General features: G+C 39.3%; 1 protein-coding gene across 3 annotated transcripts in view; it reads right to left on the bottom strand.

The window, feature by feature from the left end:
* The window catches only part of PPIG (peptidylprolyl isomerase G), a 57,233-nt gene that overhangs the window by 25,290 nt on the left and 6,576 nt on the right, over window positions 1–25,367 (bottom strand). For 2 of the 3 annotated variants that reach the window (XM_003907579.5, XM_009182402.4), the window contains exons 2-9: window positions 12,062–12,114; window positions 11,654–11,730; window positions 11,494–11,568; window positions 9,941–10,048; window positions 8,942–8,986; window positions 7,001–7,088; window positions 443–472; window positions 213–352 (exon numbers count right to left, since the gene is read on the bottom strand). In XM_003907579.5, the coding sequence (XP_003907628.1) occupies window positions 213–352; window positions 443–472; window positions 7,001–7,088; window positions 8,942–8,986; window positions 9,941–10,048; window positions 11,494–11,568; window positions 11,654–11,714 (547 nt within the window). In that variant the 5' untranslated portion in view covers window positions 11,715–11,730; window positions 12,062–12,114. Of the gene's footprint in view, window positions 1–212; window positions 353–442; window positions 535–7,000; window positions 7,089–8,941; window positions 8,987–9,940; window positions 10,049–11,493; window positions 11,569–11,653; window positions 11,731–12,061; window positions 12,115–25,367 lie in introns of those variants that run through there. The other variant, XM_021923703.2, reaches the window with a different exon arrangement.

Raw genomic sequence — 25,367 nt, 5'->3', positions numbered from 1 at the left:
GTATACATATTTCAAAACACCATATTGTTCACAGTAAGTATATACAATTTTTGTCAACTTAAAAAAGTAAAAAATAAAAGCGCAGAAATACATTTTAAAACAAAAACCTCATTTTTATATCAGATTGAGTATGAATTTCATGCCAACTATTTAGAATGTCTCTGCTTATTTTGTATGTGTAAGTATTCTTAGAAATATGTACTTCGTTTTACCTTTAGATTTGGGAATCAGCTCTCCACAACTGAGTATCCGTACCTCCGCAAACGGTTTGCTAGCTGCATCTGTTTTCTGGTTTTCAATCTCTCTTACAACTTCTTGGCCAGAGATTACTTGTCCAAAAACAACATGATGCCTAAAGTGTCAAGTAAAAATTATTAAATAAAAGCTTCTTATTTCAAGGTTAATTTAAAACAGGTTGTAAAATAAATAAAATAATCTTTACCCATCTAAATGAGGAGTTGGTTTCGTTGTTCTTTTGGAAGTCATCAGATAGAAGAATAAAAACAAAGTCAGAGAAAAACAAAGTTAGCATCTCTAAAAAGAAAAAGAAAATAACTGTATTGGAAACAAAGTTGAAAACAAAGACATCAACTGCTATCTTAATATAATCATATTACCTCAATCTTAAGGAGAACAGAAGGCAAAATGCTTTCCACATAATGTATTTACCAAACTTGTTCTAATTATAAAAGCAACACCTACTTACTGCTGAAAACTTTTATGTAACTAAAATAGACATTTCAGTGTTATTTCTATCCATTCATGTTTCTTGCACTTGAGTTCTTACTGAATAGTCATAATTGTATAATGTTCTACTATGCAGACATATCAAAATTTATGAAACAATTCCACCAGTGTATGAGTTTAACCATAATGCTTTTCAACCTTAACATTTTAAACAGTTAAGCACAGACTATATTCTTATGGTCCTCAGACATATACTGTTGGACTTGAACAGAAATGGTTTATATCGTGTTTATAAGTTTTTTTTGTTTTTATTTTTTTGGTTTAGAGACAGGGTCTCACGCTGTTGTCCAGGCTGCAGTGCACTGGCACAACCTTGGTTCACTGCATCCTCAACATTCTGGGCTCAAGCTATCCTCCTGCCTCAGCATCCTGAGTAGCTGGGACTATAGGTGCATGCCAGCATGCCTGGCTAATTTTTTTATTTTTTGTAGAGACAGGTCTCACTGTGTTGCCCAGGCTAGTCTCAAACCTGGGTTCAAGCGATCCTCCCACTTTGACCTTTGAAAGTGCTGGGATTACAAGTATGAGTCACTGTGCCCAACTGAGTGTTTACAAGTTCTTTAATTACCTGCAAGAGATCTGGATTAAGAATTGGGACAAAAATTAAAATAAGCATTTTTTGGCACATGAAGTTATTTTTTCAAAATCCCATCCCCCCACCATCAACCATAAAGCTACGTAGGTAAGAAGGCTGCTACTCGAATACGTACTAAAAACACTGGTATGAAAATTAAAGATTAGCATTTTATAAGATTTGTTATTTTAAAAAAACCTTATCAAAAAGCTATTAGAAATTTGAAAAAAGGAGCATAATTTATGCTAATCTTTGATTAAAGCATGTACAATACCACTGAAAAAAGTATAACCTATAGCTGAATTTTTAGGTTTACCTAACTATAAAATTAATGACCTACTATTGTTTCCTCATTGTAACACTACACTCACTTCAACTCACTAAAATCACCTAGAAATGTAAAAACCTAGGTGTACACTATGTGTATTCATATAACATGTTACAGTCACAATGCATATATATGATTTGCATTTAGACATAGTTGTTCCCCACTTCACTGATAATTTTATTTGCAAGTCTGCCTGCTCACTAAAACTTATTTGTAATTCCAAAATTAAAAAATTACAGCTTGTAGTGCTTTCATGGTAATTTACAGATACACACAGAGTGGCAAATAAGTGTGCTGGCAAGGATGTGGAAAAATAAAAACTCCTGTACGTTGCTAATTGGAATGTAGAATGGTGCAACCACTATGGAAAACAGTATGGAAGTTTCTCAAAAAGCTAAAAGGAGTATGACCATATAACCCACCAATTCACTCCTAGGTATATGTTCAAAAGAACTAAAAAAAAAGAAACTCAAATGCCAATGCTCACTGCAGCAGTATTCACAATAGTCAAAATGTGAAAACAAGTCAAATGTCCACTAACAGATGAATCAAGAAACATGGTATATACATATAGCAGAGTATTACTCAGCCATAAAAAAAAAAAAAAAATGGAGTTCAGGCCACGCGCAGTGGCTCATGCCTATAATCCCAGCACTTTCGGAGGCCAAGGCGGGCGGATCATGAGGTCAGGAGATCAAGACCATCCTGGTTAACAAGGTGAAATCCCATCTCTACTAAAAATACAAAAATTAGCCAGGCGTAGTGGTGGGCGCCTATAGTCCTAGCTACTCGGAAGGCTGAGGCAGAATGGCATGAACCCGGGAGGTGGAGCTTGCAGTGAGCCAAGATTGCACCACTGCACTCTACGCTGGGCAACAGAGCAAGATTCCATCTCAAAAAAAAATGGAGTTCTGATACATGCTACAATATAAATAAACCTTGGAAACATTAAGTGAAACAAGCCAGATACAAAAGGATAAAAATTGTGGGATTCCACTTAAATAAAATAGTCCAACAGGCAAATTCATAGAAGTTACCAGGGATGGGGGGAAAGGGGAAATGGTACGGAGTCTCTGCAACAATGAAACAATTCTGGAAATAGTGCTGATGGTTGTACAACACTGTTAATACACATGACTCGCCCAGTGGCTCACACCTATAATCCTAGCACTTTGGGAGGCTGAGGCAGTGGGATGACTTGAGCCTAGGAGTTTGAGGCTGCAGTAAGCTATGACTGTGCCACTGCACTCTAGCTTGGCAACAGAGCAAGACTTTGTCTCAAAAAAATAAATAACTATAAACAAGACTGAACTGTACACTTACAAATGGTTAAAATGGCAAATCTTCTATATGTTATAGCACAAAAAAAATTTTTTTAAGACTGAAGCTCTCTAAAAATTGAAGTTATTTCCTTTAAAAAACAGAACACAGAAGAAGGGATGCCTATGAAATAGGAAGATATGAGGAGAAACCAACATTTAGAGGGAAGATTCTGAGAATATATATGAAGGATTGTATGAACTTAACATAAGAGTTTTGGTTAGCACAGGAAAGATTTTATTTAAAAGAGGAAAATAAATTATAATACTGTGTTGAGAATGTGGTGAAATTAGCATTTACATACTACTGGTGCTACAGTAAACTATCCTTTCCTTTTTTTTTTTTTTTTTTTTTTTTTGAGGCAGTCACCAAGCTTGTCGCCAGGCTGGAGTGCAGTGGCGGATCTCCAGCTCACTGCAAGCTCCGCCTCCCAGAGTTACACCATTCTCCTGCCTCAGCCTCGAGGTAGCTGGGACTACAGGCGCCGCCACCAAGCCTGGCTAGTTTTTGTATTTTTAGTAGAGGCGAGGTTTCGCGGTGGTAGCCAGGATGGTCTCGATCTCCTGATGACCTCGTGATCCACATGTCACAGGCTCCCAGAGTGGGATTACGGGCGAGCCGCAGGCTATCCGCGCCATGCGAGAGTCAGCATGGGCGGCGTGGTGGCTCGAGCCTCTGTCCAGAAGGTCAGGAGATGAGACCAGCCGGCTCCCGTCTCTACTAAAACAAAACTAGCGAGGCCGAGGTGGCCGGCCTGTAGTCCCAACTACTCAGGAGGTAGGCAGGAGAATAAGTGAACCGGGGAGGTAGAGCTTGCAGTGAGCTGAGATCCGGGCACTGTACTCCCAGCCTGGGCGACAAACAAGACTCTGTCTCAAAAAAAAAAAAAAAGAAAATCAACATAACTTCTAAGGCCAGGCTGGTGATTGGCTCACCTGTGAAGTGCAACACTTTGGAGTTGAGGCGGTGGATCACCTGAGGTCGAGGGAGTTCAAGACCAGCCTGTTGACCAACATGGAGAAGCCCGTCTCTACTAAAAATACAAAATTAGCCGAGCATGGTGGTGCACTGTAATCCTAACTACTCGAGAGACTGAGGCAGGAGAATAGAAAACTTGAACCTGGGAGGGAGGTTGTGGTGAGTGGAGATGGCGCCGTGCACTCCTAGCCTGGGCAAAAAGAGAGCAAAACTATAGTCTCAAAAAAAGTCAACATAACAATATATATGGAAAGCCTTAAAAATGTGTAAATAGTTCATTAAACTTCTTAAATATTAAAACTGCATGAAATGATAGGCACAACAATGTTCACTAGAGCAGTTTAAAAAACAGGAAACAAACTGAATGTCCCAAAATAAGCTTAATAATGCATAGTACATTCAAGCAAGAGATTAACATGTAGCCATTAAAAAGCTAATATTTAGTGATGTACAGAGATTTACATTATCGCCAAAAGTTGATTATAGAGCAACACTCTATAAACATTTTTAATGCATGGAAAGATGCTCTGGGGATGGGATTTTTGTGTGTGTGGCTTATCTGTGTTTTGTTTTCTTTTTTTTTTTTTACAATGAAGAGGTAATTGTAAGTTGTTTTATTTGTTTGCTTCTGAGACGGAGTCTTGCTCTGTAGCCCAGGCTGGAGTGTAGTGGCACAACCCTGGCTCACTGCAACCTCTACCTTCCTGCCTCAGCCTCCCAAGTGGCTGGGATTACAGGTGCCTGCAACCACATCCAGCTAATTTTTGTATTTTAGTAGAGACAGGGTTTCACCATGTTGGCCAGGCTGGTCTCGAACACCTGACCTCAAGTGATCCACCCGCCTCGGCTTCCCAAAGTGATGGGATTACAGGCGTGAGCCACTGCACCCAGCCATAAATTGTTTTGTTTAAAAAGAAAACCAGAGAGATCCACATTATGTGCAATTGGTTGAATAAACTATGGTATACACAAACAACAGAGTACTATGCAGCTGCAAAAATGAATAAAAATGATCTCTATAAACTGTTATGGAGTGTTTCAACGATATACTGTTAAGTGAAGAGTGAAACAGTATACACGGTATGCCATCTACGGTATAAGGAAGGGAAAGTGAGAAAATGTATACATGTATTTGCTTATGTTTACAAACGGACATACAGGAAGATAAACTGGAAATTAGGTTGGTTATTAACATGGATAGATGGAACTGGGGTGAAAAAAAACAAGGAAATGGGAATGAAGTGGAAGGGCTGGGTGAGAGAGACACTTCATAGTATTCTTTTTGTTTTGACTTTGGAAATGTTACTATTTCATAAACTTAAAAAAATGAAAAAAAAAATCAAAATAAGGTAGGAAGGAGAACAAAATGAAATATAATCAGAAAGGAATAAACCTAACACATTTTGAGTGAATCACAAAACCAAACCAAAAAAGAACTAATTTAAGTCACTTTAAAACTTGCTGTTTAACTACCTACACTCAGTCTCAAAACAAAAAAAAGCATAAATAGTGAACTCTAGTTAGTAGGTCCTTATTTACAGCAGTATGGGACGGCAGTTGTTCATTCTAAGATTCAATAAGGATCAGAAATGTTGAAGATAATCAGGCGCCAGATTTCTCACTGTTGAAGAGTTAACAAATATGGAATAGAGAAACAACAGAATAATCCACATGGTGCTGACAGATTAAGTTCCTCAGAGACCAAGAGAGTTCAAGGCTACTGAAGACAGCAAACCTGTACCCATAAGACAGGATTTAAAAAACAGGCATTACTGACAACAGGCCTAGTAACAATTTTTTTTTGTAGTCGGAATTGGAAATCCTTAGCATTTGGAGGTTACAAATAAATTTTAGCGAGGTGAATTCTCAAATACAGAATCTATGAACAGTGAGAACTGACTGCATTTTATTCTTTGTAATTAAGTAATGTATGGAGAAATACTCTGTGTAAACATCTAGTTTCTCACTGAAATCACCCCTTTAAATTTAGCATCAAGAGAAGATTCTTGCCTGAGTCAGTCATTACTGTGATGATTACAAAATGGTGACTTTTCTAACTCCATCATTCCTTCTAAATTTATTAGCTGACATTCTAATAAGGGAACAGCTTCCCTTCTCTCTCATTATTTAATCATTTATTTATATCAATGTAGACTCCTGGTTCCTATTTGACCATAAACTGATATTACTGTTACTTATTTTGATGCTCAAATTATCCTAATTTGGCTAGTGGGAAACCTTTAACCTGGCTCCTGTGTTCTCTTGACAAGTCTCCATTATTTCAAAACATTAGCAGAACAATTTAACTTCCCCTCTATAACAATTTTCCCTCTTTAACAATTCTGTCCAGGTGCCATAGCTCATGTGTGTAATCCCAGCCTGGAGTCTCCAGCCTGGGCAACGCAGGGAGACCCCGTCTCTCCACAAAAAAAAAACTAGCTAGGTGTGGTGGCACACACCTGTAGTCCTATCTACTCGGAAGCCTGAGGTGGGGAGGATTCCTTGAGCCAGGGAGGTCAAGGCTGTGGTGAGCTGTGATTGCGCCACTGCACTCGCCTGGGTGACAGAGCAAGACCTTGTCTCAAAAACAGTAACGTAAAAACACAACAAAAAAAATCAATTATTTGTTCCCCCTCCCTCCCTCATAGATTCCTCTCCTGTTTATTAGTAATCAACGGCAGGCACACAGAGAAATGGTAGACCAAAAATGGGATTTTTTTTTTTTTTTTGGGTCGGAGTCTCACTCTGTCACCCAGGCCAGAGTGCAGCAGTGCGATCTCGGCTCACTGCAAGCTCTGCCTCCCGAGTTCACGCCATTCTCCTGCCTCAGCCTCCCGAGTAACTGGGACTACAGGCACCCGCCACCACGCCCAGCTAATTTTTTCATATTTTTAGTAGAGACGGGGTTTCACTGTTTTAGCCAGGATGGTCTCGATCTTCTGACCTCGTGATTCGCCCACCTCAATCTCCCAAAGTGCTGGGATTACAGGCGTGAGTCACCGTGCCTGGCCCAAAAATGGGATGTTTTAAATGATCAGATAATAAATACTTACATGAAAAACTGTGAACCATTTGTATCCTTCCCTCTGTTGGCCATTGATAAGAGAAATTCTTTGTTGTGTTTAACAGCGAAACTCTCGTCTATAGAGAAGGAAAGTTTTCAGTTACATTATAGGTGTAACCGCCAAAAAAAAATTCATTTTCACTTCTATTCACATCTGATGTATTCCTTAGTGCCATACACAACTTAGATGACAAAGTTAGGTTATGAAAGAAGAGAATCAAATATGAATCAATTTCCTCTCTCATCTTTTTCTTTTTTGAGACGGAGTCTCACTCTGTCACCCAGCCTAGAGTGCAGTGGTGCAATCTCGGCTCACTGTAAGCTCCGTCTCCCGGGTTCACGCCATTCTCCTGCCTCAGCCTTCTGAGTAGCTGGGACTACAGGTTCCCACCATCACGCCCGGCTAATTTTTGTATTTTTAGTAGAGACAGGGTTTCACCATGTTAGCTAGATGGTGTCGATCTCCTGACCTCGTGATCCGCCCGCCTTGGCCTCCCAAAGTGCTGGGATTACAGGCGTGAGCCACCAAGCCCAGCCTCCCCTCTCATCTGTGTAAGATTCGAATATTATTAATTTCCTATTCTTTACTTATAAAACCCAAATACTATCTCAATTCCCTTCCTTTCCATTTATATTTGTCCTTCACATTTTTGGAAAAGATAACACTACTTTATTTAAATAAAAAAATGAAACTATCTAAACAGTTGAGCACAGTGGTATGTGGCTGTAGTCCTAGCTACTCAGGAGGCTGAAGCAGGACGATCACTGGAGCTCAGGAGCTTGAACCTAAAGTGCACTATGATCACACCCATGAAAAGCCACTGCACTCCAACCTGGGCAACACAGTGAGATCTCATCTCTTAAAAAAAAAACTGAGAGTCCAGATTAGATTCTTTTACATTTCAATGGTTTCATTTCTGAGTACATAGAGGCACACAGAGTATTATTTAGTCTGGATTCATTAACTTAACCTCTGTCATAGCATCACTTATGCCATAGCAAAGGGAGGAACCTGTTTTCCAAACTTGGGTTAGAATATTAAGAACAAATCATGTAGAATTTTAAACAAAATTTCACTAAATGTCAAAACTGAAAGATGAAAAATATTAAATTATTTCCACATTAAATATGCTTATAGTTTTCCAAATGGTCTTCACATCAACAAAAAAATTCTAGCAAGAAAACTTAAATTTTTGGAAAAGATTATAGTTAAATTTTAGAGTATCAAAGATATTTTTAAAAATTTTCATAGAACAAATGACCTAAAAATTTGAATGTTGTTAGTAAGAAATATTGCTGAATCTCCTTTAATAAAAGTTAAGATGGCCGAGCACGGTGGCTCAAGCCTGTAATCCCAGCACTTTGGGAGGCCGAGACGCGTGGATCACGAGGTCAGGGGATCGAGACCATCCTGGCTAACACGGTGAAACCCCGTCTCTACTAAAAAAAATACAAAAAACTAGCCAGGTGAGGTGGCGGGCGCCTGTAGTCCCAGCTACTCGGGAGGCTGAGGCAGGAGAATGTCGTGAACCCGGGAGGCAGAGCTTGCAGTGAGCTGAGATCCGGCCACCGCACTCCAGCCTGGGCGACTGAGCAAGACTGCGTCTCAAAAAAAAAAAAAAAAATAATAATAATAATAATAAAAGTTAAGATTGATCTATGGAAGTTCCTATTCTAGTACTAAAATTCTAAGAATTAAGTACAGATCACTGAAACCCTTTCAAATCATATGTTGTAAAAATGTCCTAAGAAGAAAAAAACCCCAGCTCTACAAAAAGCAATTTTTTACCAGAAAATTAACTTTCAGATTAGTTGAAGGCAGCTAGACATTAGTATACTCTTTAATGAATAATGTTATTGATTCCATAGAGAATAAAATAGAATAAAAGAGAAAACATTTAAAACATAATATAAATGTAAACATTTTTACCTTCAAAAAATCCTCCATAGATAGATTCCCCTCCTCGTCCATTTCCTAAAAATGAAAAACATACTCTTTTAACTCTCAAGATAAAAAGTGCCTCAAAGGTGATACCTAAACAAAATACTTCTTAAAAAGTAGATTTTAAAATAATTTTGAATTAACAATATTTGAAGATTGCAGAAAATCATAAAAGATATTAATGTCAATAATGCAAGCTCCCAAATTTCTTTCTTTCCCCTATGCTATGATAGTAAGAATGTGACAAAGACTATTAAAATATATTTAAAAAAAGAACTTTCAGATTCTAATTATGATTATGCAGGTCTTGCAACAGGTTAACATTTTTTCAACGTGTTTTAAAAGTAGTTTTGATATTTTTACAATAAAAAAGTAAAAATGTTATTGTAGTAAGGATTACCATTTGTGACAAAATCAAACACATACACTTGACAGAGTACTGAGATGAATGCAGTGTTTTGTTTTGTATCCAGAAGCCTATTTCTGAAATTAATTCATGTGTCAAAGGTAAAATTATTTTTTATAAGCTTTCTGTTTTTTTGTTTTTTTTTTTGAGACAGAGTCTTGCTCTGTCGCTCAGGCTGGAGTTCAGTGGCACGATCTCGGCTCATCGCAACCTCTGCCTTTCGGGTTCCTGCCTCAGCCTCCCGAGTAGCTGGGACTACAGGCACACGCCATCACGCCGGGTAAATTTTTGTATTTTTAGTAGAGGCAGGGTTTCACCATGTTGTCCAGGCTGGTCTTGAACTACTGACCTCGTGATTTGCCCACCATGGCCTCCTAAAGTGCTGGGATTATAGGCATGAGCCACCATGTCCAGCCTATGAGCTTCCTTCTTTTACATATTTCTATGAGTACTTCTAATTGACCAAAGATTAAATGGAGTGAGAGTGACAAGAACATTGGACTATAACTTCTAGGGACTTGTCTAACTTTGAGATCTGTGATATTTAACAGAAAATAATACATGATTTTTCCAAGTCTCACCTTCACTGAAGTCACCACCTTGAACCATAAAATCCTTGACAACTCTGTGAAAGAGACAACTCTTATAATGTAATGGTTTCTGAGTTGATTTCCCGGTCCCCTTTTCACCTATAGAGATAAAAAATTAGGACATTTAATAGAAAGGAAATCAAAGGAGTATGAAAGCAAAATAAATGTAAATATGCCTCTCTTGAACCTTACAGACTAAAAAAAATCATATTTTCATTCCTTTCAGGAATTTTTAAAAAACATTCATTTAAAAAATCACCCATGTATTTCTGGAGAATGTAGAAATCAATCTCAAATAATATACCATTAAAACTAATATTTGTTTTTGGTTTTTTTTTGAGACAGAGTCTAGCTCTATCACCTAGGCTACAGTGTGGTGGCACTATCTTGGCTCACTACAACCTCTGCCTCCTGGGTTCAAGTGATTCTCCTGCCTCAGCCTCCCGAGTGGCTGGGATTACAGGCGCCTGCCACCACACCTAGCTCATTTTTTTTAGTAGAGACGGAATTTCACCACGTTGGCCAGGGTGGTCTCAAAGTCCTGACCTCAAGTGATCCGCCCACCTCAGCCTCCCAAACTGCTGGGATTACAGGCATGAGCCACCGCGCCCGGCCTCTATTTTTTTTAATTGAGACAGGGTCTCACTCTTGTTGCTCAGGCTGGAGTGCAGTGGAGTGATCTTGGCTCACTGCTACCTCTGCCTCTTGGGCGATTCTCCCACCTCAGCCTCCAGAGTAGCTGGGATTACAGGCGCACACCACCATGCCCGGTTGATTTTTTGTATTTATTTTATTTTTTTGAGACGGAGTTTCATTCTTGTTGCCCAGGCTGGAGAGCAATGGCGGGATCTCGACTCACTGCAACCTCCACCTAGGGATCACGTGATTCTCTGCCTCAGCCTCCCGAGTGGCTGGGATTACAGACACCCACTATCATACCTGGCTAATTTTTGTATTTTGAGTAGAGATGGGGTTTCACTATGTTTGCCGGGCTGGTCTCAAGCTCCTGACATCAGGTGATCTGCCCGCCTTGGCCTTCCAAAGTGCTGGGATTATAGGCGAGTCACCACGCCTGGCCAATTTTTTGTATTTTTAGTAGAGACAGGGTTTCACCATGTTAGCCAGGATTGTCTTGAACTCTTGACCTCAAGTGATCCACCCACCTCAGCCTCCCAAAGTGCTGGGATTACAGATGTAACCCATCATGACTAGTCACACCATGCCCAGTCATAATATTTCTAAGAATTACTTTCATGCCCTAGTCACTGCTGTGTAATCTTCATGTTAACAGAAAAGAAGTAATATGCATGGAGAAATCTAAAATAGGGTAAATAAAAAATTAAAGCAAGCTATGCCAGGTATGGTAGCTCACACCTGTATCCCAGCTGAGGAAGCTTACGTGTAAGGATTGATGAGCCCAGGAGTTCTAGTCCAGTTGGACAACGTTGCAAGATCCTGTCTCTTAAAAAAAAGAAGAAAAAAAAAAAAAAGCAAACCACAGTCAACTGAGACTACTATTAGGGCAGTTGAAAATGTGAACAAACCTGTACAAAGACAACGAAAGTTCTCGCATGTTTTGGGGCACACATCAGAAAATAATTCAAAGACAACTCTTCCAGCTGAAAAAGAAGGTAGTTGGTTTAAACTTCTTTACTAATTTAAAATATTAAACACCCATTTATAAATGTTAACTAATATTCTTACCAGGTTGATTGTTAATGGCAATGTCAAAAAAACATCGAGGACGTTGAACCTTTATTCCCATGGCTCCAATACTTAATCTATGAGTAAAACACAGTTTCAGACAAGCAGACTAAAATAGCAAAGATCTTTCACAAATTTCTGGAAAAAAAATTCTGTGAAACAAAATTAGAAATACAGTTTGAATTTATTTTGATATTTATTTCTATGAGGTAAATCACATGGATTATTAGTGCTTTCTTTTTAGAGATTAGATTGCATTTTGTGAAGCAACTAGAAAAGACTTGAAAGTTAAGCCTTAACCATTATTATGTAATCAACTTTCTATTTATCAACCAGAATATAGATTAATAGCCCAAACAGAAAATTGTATTCACTCTGTATGATTAGTGAACTCAATAAGCAGATTACCTTCAAATGAAGAAAAGACCCAAAAAACCCAAGGACAACTGATCCCTGTGCTCCTAGAAAACAAAAATGAGAGTTCTGATTAAAATATGAGATTTTTAAGAAGCAAAATCACACGAGAAGAAAAAGTGGGGTATTTTAACGACAGTATGGTATTTTTAAATACTATATGTGGTAGATTTACATTTTGAGTAAAAGCACAACATTCAATTTTACATATGAGGGTACTTTCTGATTATGAGCAACAGCCTTTACTGATATGCTAGTATAGACACAAAAAATACCAAAGAGATATTCTGTGTAACAGCTTTATTTCTATAACAGAAAGCTATTATTTAACAGACATTATTTTGATAAGGGATTTATTTTAAGGACTTAAAAAGCTGAATTGTAATACTTGGTGGAAGATGATAGGGTAAGGTAAAGTGTAGAAGAAACAAAGGCAGTAAGTGTAAATAGTGTCCAAAATTATGGACTCTAAAAATGACAGTTTCATATGCTATGTATGCCATGTTACACTTCAATAAAATTTACTTTATTAAAAATAATTAATATATCTAAGACAAAACTGTTTACTCTTCTACCTCCATTCCCTTGAATACTCAGTAAACATTACCATTGCCCAAGCCAACTGCTGAGGCTGAAAAACTGGGGGTCATCTTTGGTTCTACTTTCCCTCATACCTCATTATCCAAACCATTAGGAAGGTAATTTGGCTCTAGCTTCAAAAATTATCCCAAAAGTTCTCATTACCTTTACCATTATCATTTCTTATCTAGGCTACTCCAATAGCCTCCTAAGTAGTTTCTCTTATTTTACTCCTAATTCTACACTGCCTCTTCTCCACAAAATAGCCAGAGTGGAATGATTCTTTTAAAACACAAATCTTATCATATCATTCCTCTGCCTAAAACTGTCTTACCATTCATCTGAAAAGTTTTAGCATGGATTTTAAGGCTCTAGACTGGCACTGCTCAATAAAAACATGAGCCACCCAGGTAAATTAAAATTTTTCAGTAGCCACATTTTGACAAATAAAAACAGGCTAATTGTAATATATTTTATTTAACTCAGTATGTACAGATTGAATATCTTTTAGAGGAAATGCTTGGAACCAAAAGTGTTTTAGATTTTTTTTTTTTGAATTTTGGAATATTTGCATACACATGAGATATCCTGGGGATGGGACACAGTTTAAACACAAAATTCATTTATATTTCAAACATACCATACCTTATGCACACAGCCTGAATTATATGTGTAATTTCATACAATTTAAATAATTTTGTGCTTGAAACAAAGTTTGTATTAAGTACTTATGTGTGAAATTTTCAATTCCGATGCTCAAAAAGTTTCCATTTTTGGACCTCAGATTTTCAGATTAGTGATGTCCAAACAGTAACGTTATGGATATACAGGTAATAACCAGTATGTCCAAACTATTACCACTTCAGAATATAATAAACAAAATGTTACTGAGATTTTTTTTTTTTTGGTACAAGTCTTTGGAAATCCATTGTATATTTTATCCTTGAAGCATATCTCAATTCAGACTAGCCACATTTCAAGTGCTCAAAAAGCACATGTGGCTTGTGGCTACTGTAATTTCAATTATATGGCTCTAAATATTTTAGCTCCTGTTCACCTCTAGGCATTTTCCTCAACTTCATTTCCTAACATCTTCTAATATTTTCCTCAACTTTATTTCAGCTACATTGGTATCCTGCTGGGTTATCCCCCACTCCCCACCCCCAACATCCCATAGCCTACTCTTTCATCAGGTCATTTACATTTGCTGTTCCCTCCACCTGGAATGCTCTGAAACCATCTTCACATCGTTCACCCCCTTGTTGCTCAGGAATCACCTTCTCATAGAGACCCATTCGTAGTCTACTGTATTCAAGAAAGGAGCTCTCACCCTCCTAACACTTTACATCCTCTTATTCTGCTTTTTCTTCCAAGCATTTCTTGCTAATTGGTATTCAATTTTTATATCCATCTTCTCTCACTAGAATACAAGTTCCATGATGTGATAAACCTGAATTTTCAGTCTTACTCCCTTCTCAATTCTTAGTGCTCAAACAGTGCTTGGCATATGACAAGAAATCAGTATTTATTAAATGAATGAACAAATGTGAGAGGACAGGCATAAGTGAGAATGCAAAATTGTAGTAACAACAAAAAAACGGAAACACTCAAAATATCTTACAATAGGAGAGAAACTGAACAAATTATGGTATAAAATGCTATTTAATACTATATGGCAGTTCCATTGTAACACAGGCCAAGAAAGCTACTATTTAGTTCAAAATAAACAAAAAAGTAAATTGCACATAAGTATTTCCTTTAACACCATAAAATAATACCCTATTTCTACAGAGAGAGATCTTGAGAATACTATATATACCAAACTCCTCACAGAATCTCTGCAAAAGGCACTGAGTCTAGGAATGGAAGTCACTGGGGGCCTTCAGCTTTATGTATAAGGTTTGAATTTTTGCAATAAGAATATGTCCATGTATTAGTTTTTCAACTTAAAATTGAGAACCTAAATCTGAAAACCCCAAATCTGAAATTTTTTGAGTGCCAAAAAGACACCCAAAGGAAATGCTCATTGGAGCATTTTGGATTTTCAGAATTGGCAGGTTCAACTGGTAAGTATATTGCAAACATTCCAAAATCAGAAAAAAATCAGAAATCAGCAATAATATGGTCCAAAGCATTTTGGATAAGAGATACTCAACTAGTGCTGCTGTTTAACATTCAAAGAGCTCAGGAGGCTGGGAGCAGTGGCTCACACCTGTAATCCCAGCACTTTGGGAGACTAACGCAGGCAGATTGCTTAAAGTCCAGCAGTTCGAGACCAGCCTGGGCAACATGGCAAAACCCTGTCTCTACAGAAAATACAAAAATCAGCCAGGCATGGTGGCACACGTCTGTAGTCCCAGCTACTGGAGACGCTCAGGTGGGAGGATCACTTGAGCCAGGGAGGCGGAGGTTGCAGTCAGCCAAGATTAAGCCACTGTACTCCAGCCTGGGTGACAGAGTGAGACCCCGTTTCCAAAAAAAAAAAAAAAAAAAGATTTTTTTTCCCCCTCACAAAATGGGTACCTCCCCCACAAAACAGAAACTAAGAAAAGTACTTGCGAATATTTACCTGAACCCTGGATATTAAATAGCTTTTTAGATTCACTAATGAAGTAAATAATGGAGATAAACAGATCTGAACTTATGAAAAAAAATTATTTCTATTTGTCTATGTAAAATTAAAAAGAAAAAAATTGGGGAAAATACACTATCATAGTTGCTGAGAATATTAATTTTCTTACTGTATAACAGTGCTTAGCAATGAGGGCACTAGGGCGATTCATTGAATAGAGCTATCCAACTCACTGCAGAACCTTAAGCAACCCTTGCCCTATTAAATATCAGTCACTGTGACAACCAAAACCTTTCACTGTCCATCTATCAAATTAAAGTTCAAAGGACGCCTAAGAGTATATGAGCAGAGAATTCACAAAAAGTGAAATAACAAAAAAACATAAAAGGCACCAGCAGTTTTGTTAAGCAACTTGGCATTACAGACCAAGAATCTTGAATATATTCATATTCATCGTACCTTTTAACATTTTACTAATTCTATGTACTGGAATATCTGTAAAGGCAACCATTTAAAATAAAATAGTCCTTGGGTTTTTTTTTTTAAATAACAGTAAGCACAAACAACTTAAATGTCTAACACAATAGTTAAGTATGGACTGTCTAAGAAAATAAGCTTTTTAAAACATAAAAAAATTGCTAAATGCCACATGGAAAAAGGTAATTGTACAGTAGCAAGAATTACTTAAAAAATACCCCATGAAATGAAATACTATCTATGAAAAATCATAATCTTACATATTAAAATTACAAAGGTAACATTTTTTTACCAGTTGGATTGACAAAAATAAAAAATGTTGACCATATTCATTGTTACTGCTGGTGAAGGGATAAACTGAATTACCTGATTGCCAATTTGACAACAAACATCCACATTACAAACGCATTTAATACTCTCTGACTCGGTAATTCCACTTCTAGGAATTTACTTTATGTACATCCTTACACATTTGCAAAATAAGATATGTGCAAGGTTATTCAATATACCATAATTTGTAGTAGTAAAAGGCTGTAAACCTAAATGTCCATCAAGGAGAGATAGGTTATATAAATATAAGCCTATATTTATATAAATATAAATATTTATAATTTAATGTATATATAATTTATGATATATAACACAAACTAATTTAATAAATATAAATCAGGTATACCATTGTATACCTGTAGAATGTACAAAGCTATTAAAAAGAATGAGCAATCTGTTTATGTACTGCTGTCTCCAAGATAGGGAGAACTATCTCCTAAAATCTGTAAATGTTAACTTACTTTGTTAAATGAAAAATAAAAGGCCAGATGCAGTGGCTCACACTTTAGAAGGCTGAGACAGGTGGATTGCTTGAGTCCAGGAGTTCGAGACCAGTCTGGGCAACATGGCAAAACCCTGCCTCTACAAAAAATACAAAAATTAGCCAAGCATGGTGCCTGTAGTCCCAGCTACCTGGGAGGCTGAGGCAGGAGGATCATTTGGGCCCAGGATGCAGAGGTTGCAGTGAGATGAGATTATGCCATGGCACTCCAGGCTGGGCAACAGAGTGGGATCCTGTATCCAAAAAAAATAAGAAAAGTTGACCAGGCATGGTGGCTCATGCTTACAATCCCAGCACTTAGGAAAGCTGAGGCAGGAGGATTGAAACACAAGCCTGGGAAACATGGGGAGAACTTTGTTTCTATTTAAAACAAACAAGCAAGGTACAGAAGTGTGTATGATATTACTGTCTTTGTATGTTTTTAAAAGAAGAGACGGTTGGGCGCGATGGCTCATGCCTGTAATCCCAGCACTTTGGGAGGTCAAGGCAGGTGGATCACTTGAGATCAGGAGTTTGAGAGCAGCCTGGCCAACATGGCGAAATCCTGTCTTTACCAAAAATATAAACAATTAGCCAGGTGTGGTGGTGGCACACGCATGCCTGTAGTCCCAGCTACTCGGGAGGTTCAAGCACAAGAATTGCTTGAACTCAGGATGCGGAGGTTGTGTGAGCCAAAATTGCACCGCTGCACTCCAGCCTGGGCGACAGAGTGAGACTGCCTCAAAAAAAAAAAGAAGACAGAAAAACGAAAGTGGGGCCACGCATGCTGGCATGCACCTGCAGTCCTAGCTACTCAGAAGGATCAGGTGCAAGGACTCTTTGAGCCCAGGACTCTGAGGCTGCAGTGAGTTATGGTAGTATCACTGCACTCCAGCCTGAGACCCTGTCTCCAAAAACAAAATTAAATTAAATTTTACAAGTATGTATTTGTTTGTTAAACAAAAAGGCATCTAGGGAGAGAGAAAATGGGTAACTGGAAAAGAGGGCTAAGATTTTTCACTTTATAACCTCGTGTTTTCAATTTTATACCACATGAATATATTATCTATTAAAAATTATTATAACATATCCCACTGCTAGGTATATACTCAAAAGAAAGGAAATCGTATATCCAGGAGATATCTTCACTCCTATGTTTACTGCAGCACTATTCATAATATCCAAGATTTGGAAGTAACTTAAGTATCTATCAACAGATTACCAGATAAAGAATATGTGGGCCGGGTGTGGTGGTTCAAACCTGTAATCTCAGCACTTTGGGAGGCGGAGGTGGGCAGATTACCTGAGGTCAGGAGTTCAAGACCAGCCTGGCCAACATGGTGAAATCCTGTCTCTACTAAAAATACAAAAACGAGCTGAGCATAATGGCGCGTGCCTGTAGTCCGGGCTACTCTCAGGAGGCTGAGGCAGGAGAACCGCTTAAACCCGGGAGGCAGAGATTGCAGTGAGTTGAGATTCTGCCACAGCACTCCAGCCTGGGCCTGGGCGAAAAAGAAAGACTCCGTCTAAGAAAAAAAATGGACCAGAAGAGATATTAGTGCTGGTTGGGTGGTTCCAAAGGCAGACACTGTTGGGTGATTGCTGCATTAGGTGACTCCTGGAGCCTTCAAGTCTTCAATTTTCCTGAGGTTTCATGCGGAGTGAGGCCCTTCAGGCTGCTGAGTGTTACAAGAAAGTTCTCCGCTTTTCTGCCTCACCGAGCAGCCTGAAGGAGGTGAGGTGAGATTTCTGCTGGCATTACCTCTGGCACCATCTGCTTTTCCCCAAGGCCAAGGTTTCCCTGGGATCTGGGGGTTCAGGCCACTCAAAACAGAATTTTCAGGCAGGTGCAAAGGCTCATGCCTATAATCCCAGCACTTTGGAAGGCCAAGGGGGGCGGATCATCTGAGGTCGGGCGTTTGAGACCAGCCTGGCCAACATGGTGAAACCCCGTCTCTACTAAAAATACAAAATTTAGCAGGGCGTGGTGACGTGTGCGTGTAATCCCAGCTACCTGGGAGGCTGAGGCAGGAAAATTTCTGGAACCCAGGGGGCAAAGAGAGGTTGCAGTGAGCCAAGATCGTGCCACTGCACTCCAGCCTGGGCAAGAGTGAGACTTCGTCTAAAAAAAAAAAACAAAAAAAACCCCACAAAGGCCTGGTGCAGTGGCTCACGCCTGTAATCCCAGTACTTTCAGAGGCCGAAGCGAGCGGATCATCTGAGGTCGGGAGTTCGAGACCAGCCTGATGAACACGGAGAAACCCCATCTCTACTAAAAATACAAAATTAGCTGGGCGTAGTGGTGCATACCTATAATCCCAGCTACTCAGGAAGGCTGAGGCAGGAGAATCGCTTGAACCCAGGAGGTGGAGGTTGCAGTGAGCGGAGATCGCGCCACTGCACTCTGGCCTGGGCAACAAGAGCGAAACTTGGTCTCAAAAACAAAAAACAAAACAAAAAAACTGTGATATATATACACAAGGGAGTACTATTTAACCATTAAAAAGAGTAAGATCCTGTCATCTGGAACAACATGGATGGAACTGGAAGGTCATTATAGTAAGTAAAATAAGCCAGGTACAGAAGGACAAACTTCACATGTTCTCACTTATTTGTGGGAGCTAAAAGTAAAAACAATGGAATTCTTGGAGATAAGAGAGTAGAGAGACGGTTATTAGACACTTGAGAGGGTAATGGGGGGTGGAAGTGAGGATGGTTAATGGGTGCAAAAAAAAATAGTTAAGAATAAATAAAACCTAGTGTTTGCTAGCACAATAGGGTGACTCACAATAGTCAAAAGTAATTTAATTGCATATTTAAAAATAAAGAATATAATTGGATTGTTTGTAACAAAAAGGATAAATGCTTGAGGAGATGGATACCCCATTCAGTCTAATGTGATCATTATGCATTGCGTGCCTGTATCAAAATATCTCACGTAACCTATAAATAAATATATCTACTATGTACCCACAAAAATTAAAAATTAAGAAAAGGGAAACTTTTAAGACACTGAGAAAACTTACTATAAAAATGAATAGGCCAGACGCGGTGGCTCACGCCTATAATCCCAGCACTCCGAGGCAGGTGGACCACCTGAGGTCAAGTGTTCCAGAACAGCCTGGCCAACCTGGCAAATGTCATCTCTACTAAAAATACAAAAATTAGCTGCATGAGGTGGTGGGCACCTGTAATCCCAGTTATTCAGGAGGCTGAGGCAGGAGAATCACTTGAACCCAGGAGGTGCAGATTGTAGTGAGCTGAGATTACGCCACCGGACTCCAGCCTGGGCAACAGAGTGAGACTCCGTCGCAAAATAACATAACATAACATAACATAACATAACATAACATAACATAACACAACACAACACAACACTGCCGGGCATGGTAGCTCACGCCTGTAATCCCAGCACTTTGCGAGGCCAAGGCACCACTTGAGGTCAGGAATTCAAGACTAGCCAGCCCAACACGGTGAAACTCCGTCTCTGCTAAAAATACAAAAAAATTAGCTGGGTGTGGTGATGCGCACCTGTAATCCCAGTTACTTGGGAGGCTAGGACAGGAGAATCTCTTAAACCCAAGAGGTGGAGGTTGCAGTGAGACAAGATTGTGCCACTGTACTCCAGCCTGGGTGACAGAGACTCTGTCTCAAGGAAAAAAAAAGAAAAAGAAAGAATAAAACTGAAGAAGAAAAACTATCAGATTGTTCATGAATGACAAAATATTCATACCCAGTGAAAAAAGCAAGTTAGTAAACAATGTAGACTATAAAATGCCAATTTCACACATATTAGAGTAAGCACATTAAAAAGACAGGATTTACACTATAATGTTAACAATCATCATATATGGGCCACGGGTTTAAGGGTAATTTTTAATGTATTTGTTTTCCAATTTTTCTTCAATTTTGTAATTAGGAAAAAGTTATTTTTAAAAAAGTACTAATGAAATGGGCTTTTGGTGGGGGCCGGGCGCGGTGGCTCACGCCTGTAATCCCAGCACTTTGGGAGGCCGAGATGGGCGGATCACGAGGTCAGGAGATCGAGACCATCCTGGCTAACACGGTGAAACCCCGTTTCTATTAAAAATACAAAAATTAGCCGTACGGCGGCCGCCCCCTGTGGTCCCAGCTACCGAGGCTGAGGCGGAGACGGCGTGGAACCCAGGAGATGGAGCTTGCAGTGAGCCGGTGATCCGCCACTGCACTCCGTGGCCTGGGTTTACAGAGCCAGACTGCCTCCGAAAAAAAAAAAAAAAAAAGAAAAAAGAAATGGGCTTTTGGGTTGGTTTGTTTTTTTTTTTTGCCTATCAATGAGCAAAGATCTTTTAAAAGAATAACTCTCAACACATGCACAAATGCAGAGAAACAGGAATTTATACTACTACTAGTGACCATATACAACTACTTTGAAACTTAAGAATATGAGAAATTCCTAAGTGTTTATACTTTGAACCAGTAAAATTCAACTGTTGGAAATCTATTACGAGGAACTACTCTAAATTCAGAAAGCCTTCAGGTATAAAGTTGGCTATCCTGGTGCTCTTTTTAGCAACATATAATCAAAAACAACCTATCATAATATCACAAAAAAGTGAAACTGTCTCTGCTTCAACAGTAATTAAAGCAATGCTTACGATGATTAATAATTTGAAAAAATAATCAAGATATAAAACAGCATATGCAATATCATTATGATTGTGTAAACTACTCCCAATCCTCAAGCTCAGGTAAAGATTTACAAGAAGAAAAAAAAAGAATGAAAGGAAATAATCATTATTGTGTCTGTCTGTGAGACTGGAGAGGGCTTTTGCCTCACTACTTCTTTCTAGTTTTCTTTTTTTTTTTTCTTTTTTTTTTTTTTGAGACGGAGTCTCGCGCTGTGTCACCCAGGCTGGAGTGCAGTGGCGCGATCTCGGCTCACTGCAAGCTCCGCCTCCCAGGTTCAGGCCATTCTCCTGCCTCAGCCTCCGAGTAGCTGGGACTACAGGCGCCCGCCACCACGCCCGGCTAGTTTTTTTGTATTTTTAGTAGAGACGGGGTTTCACCATGTTAGCCAGGATGGTCTCGATCTCCTGACCTCGTGATCCGCCCGCCTCGGCCTCCCAAAGTGCTGGGATTACAGGCTTGAGCCACCGCGCCCGGCCTCTAGTTTTCTTTAACAAATGTGCTGCTACTTTGGGAGGCCAAGGCGGGCGGATCATCTGAGGTCAGGAGTTCATGACCAGCCTGATCAATGTAGTGATATCCCATCTCTACTAAAAATACAAAAAAATAGCCAGGCATGGTGGTGGGTGCCTGCAATCCCAGTTACTTGGGAGGCTGAGGCAGGAAAATCACTTGAGCCTGGGAGGCAGAGGTTGCAGTGAGCCGAGATTGTGCCATTGCACTCCATCCTGGATGACAAGAGCAAGACTCTGTCTCAAAAAATAAAATAAAATAAATAAATAAATAAATAAATAAATGTACTGTTACTATAAAGAAAAAATTTCTAAGATATATATTTATACACACACACTCTTCTAACATTATAATGTACAGGTGTAGAAATGGCTACAAGATGTACTTAGATTCTATCACTCAAGGATACACTTTTCATAGAAATTGATTAAAATTAGTTTTCCTAGCCAAGTGTGGTAGCTCATGCCTGTAATCCTAGCACTCTGGGAGGCCGAGGCGGGTGGATCACGAGGTCAGGAGATCGAGACCATCCTGGCTAACACGGTGAAACCCTGTCTCTACTAAAAAATACAAAAAATTAGCTGGGCGTGGTGGTGAGCGCCTGTAGTCCCCACTACTCGGGAGGCTGAGGCAGGAGAATGGCGTGAACCTGGGCGGCGGAGCTTGCAGTGAGCCGAGACTGCACCACTGCACTCCAGCCTGGGTGACAGAGTGAGACTCTGTCTCAAAAAAAAAAAATTAAGTTTTCCTGAAATGACAAATCACATATGCCTCAAATCCAGGAAAGATGAAAGACAGCAAATTACTATTAAAATTACTACACAAATTCCTTAAATATGTAAATGTTTTATTAGTAGTTAATGAAGCACAATGGTGACAACAAAAGATGGCTCACATGCCGTGTTGCTAACATTACTGAAATGCTACTGAATACTAATCATTATAAAAAGTTACTAATTACTAATCAGAAACAGGATATCCTCTTTCCTCTATGATTTCCTGGATTTTTAAATAATATCTGAAATCATGGTGGGCATGGTGGTTCACGCCTGTAACCCCAGCACTTTGGGGGGCCAAGGCAGGAGGATCACTTGAGCCCAGGAGTTCAAGACCAGCATGGTCAACATAGTGAGAACCCATCTCTATCAGAAAAAAACAATCTGGCCAGGTGCAGTGGCTCACGCCTGTAATCCCAGCACTTTGGGAGGCTGAGGCGGGCGGATCACCTGAGGTCAGGAGTTCCAGACCAGCCTCAACATGGAGAAACCCCCTCTCTACTAAAAATACAAAATTAGCTGGAGGTGGAGCTTGCAGTGAGTCGAGACTGCGCCACTGCGCTCCAGCCTGGGCGACAGAGCAAGACTCCGTCTCAAAAAAAAAAAAAAAAAGAAAAGAAAAAAGAAATTTGAAACCAGATGCAGTAAGACAAGCATCTGGTCAATTTTTTCACTTTTTTCAAGTAAAAGTAAAGAGAAAAAATAATGCTGGGAGATACCAAAAATACGATCCAGGTGAAAATTAAGCCCTTACAATTTTAAATAAAATATCCATGACCAGCCTGGACAACAGCAAGACCCCATCTTTATAAAAAAATATGACAATTAGCTGGGTGTGATGACACAGGACTGTGGTCCCAGCTATTTGGGAAGCTGAGGTGGGAGGATCGTTTGAGCCCAGGAGGTTGAGGTTGCAGCGAACAGTCATCACGCCACTACACTCCAGCCTGGGCAATAGAGTGAGACTCTTGTCCAAAAAAAAAAAAAGAATTGTCTAAATATACTAGAATATAATAAATATTTTCAGTGTAGTAGTCTGTGGGTGATTTGTTTGCTGCAAATTTGTTTATTATGAACTATAGCTAAAATCCAGACTTAAATTTTTCTTTTTTTTTTTTTTTGAGATGGAGTCTTGCTCTGTCGCCCAGGATAGAGTGCAGAGGCGCGATCTCGGCTCACTGCAACCTCCGCCTCCCGGGTTCAAGGGATTCTCCTGCCTCAGTCTCCCGAGTAGCTGAGACTACAGGCGCGTGCCACCACGCCCGGCTAATTTTTTATTTTTAGTAGAGATGGGGTTTCACCATCTTGGCTAGGCTGGTCTCGATCTCTTGACCTCGTGATCCGCCCGCCTTGGCCTCCCAAAGTGCTGGGATTACAGGCGTGAGCCACCGCGCCCAGCCAAATTTTTCTGAAAAAAAAAAAAAAACAAAAAAAACCACCATATCTGGCACTGTGTCCCATTTCTATACAGCAATCAGCATAGTCTGCTCCCAATAGATGACATATTTATGTTCCAGTTTGACCTAGTTCTAGCTATTGCTTATTAGCTGTTAGAATTTATTGTCTACTTGACCTCATGTACTTACCTCACCTGCCTGACTCCTTCAGAAATTTAAGTATAATATACTGAATCTGTTTTTTAATAATGAAACTACATCATTAATAAGATAAGCAATAAAGCTAATAAGCTCACTGAAAAAATCATACAAAACGCACAAAATTCTAAAACTTAGCTATAGCTTTTAATACTTTTATTATATTTTTTCTAAGCAGGTGATTAAATGTTATTTTTAATATTTATCAACAATATAGTCACTTTTGTATTTCAATAATAAGGTAATACAATTTTAAAAATCAGGAAGTGCTATCATTTATAAACTTCTGCAACAAATACATTTCACAAAAAATATCAGTAAGAGGTAATCAGTTTATGTGTAAAAAAGCGTATTCTTGTAGTTTCATACATAAAATATTTTCCATATTAATCCTAAAATAACAAGACTAAATGAGAGGACAAAAATATAGGCACTAACTATTAAAATATATAGTAGTGGACATGGCATTTAAAAGTAGGCATACAGTAACTTTATTATATTTACAAGTTATTTGGAAGTTTCACACATTATGAGGAAGTCAGCATAGCACCGAGTTTCTAATCTAGAAAGAACAGAAAGTAAATTCTTTCTATTTTTAGAGACAGGATCTCGCTATGCCGCTCAGGCTGGGGTACAGTGGTATGATCACAGCTCACCGCAGCCTGGAGTGCAGTGGCTCAAGCAATCCTCCTACCTCAGCCTCCCATGTAGCTGGGACTACAGGCGTGAGCCACCAACTCCAGCTAATTTTTTTTTTTTTTTTTTTTTGACACGGACTCTCACTCTGTCGCCAGGCTGGAGTGCAGTGGTGTGAACTTGGCTCACCGCAACCTCTGCCTGCTGTGTTCAAGTGATTCTCCTGCCTTAGCCTCCCGAGTAGCTGGGACTACAGGCGAGTAGCTGGGACTACAGGCGTGCACCACTACACCCAGCTAATTTTTGTATTTTTAGCAGAGACGGGGTTTCACCATGTTGGCCAGGATGGTCTCGATCTCTTGACCTCGTCATCTGCCCACCTCGGCCTCCCAAAGTGCTGGGATTACAGGCATGAGCCACCGCACCCGGCCATCTCCAGTTAATTTTTATAAATTTTTTGTAGCTATATTGCCTAGTCTGAGTAAATTATCTTTAACTATTAAGATGCCAAGCAAGTCTCTGCTCCTTCCGATTCTCCTCACTGATTCCCACAATGTGTTCTTTAAGATGCAAATTAGCCAGATAATTAGTTAGCCAGAGTTCACTCTCTGGGAGCTTCACTCTGACTCTCTAAGGTTTTTTTTTTGTCCTGAGACGGAGTCTCGCTCTGTTG

Source organism: Papio anubis, chromosome 10 (genome assembly GCF_008728515.1).
Source record: "Papio anubis isolate 15944 chromosome 10, Panubis1.0, whole genome shotgun sequence".
NCBI classification, from domain to species: domain Eukaryota; kingdom Metazoa; phylum Chordata; class Mammalia; order Primates; family Cercopithecidae; genus Papio; species Papio anubis.
Note: the sequence above shows the minus strand (reverse complement) of the source record. Positions and strands in the feature narration are given on the sequence as shown.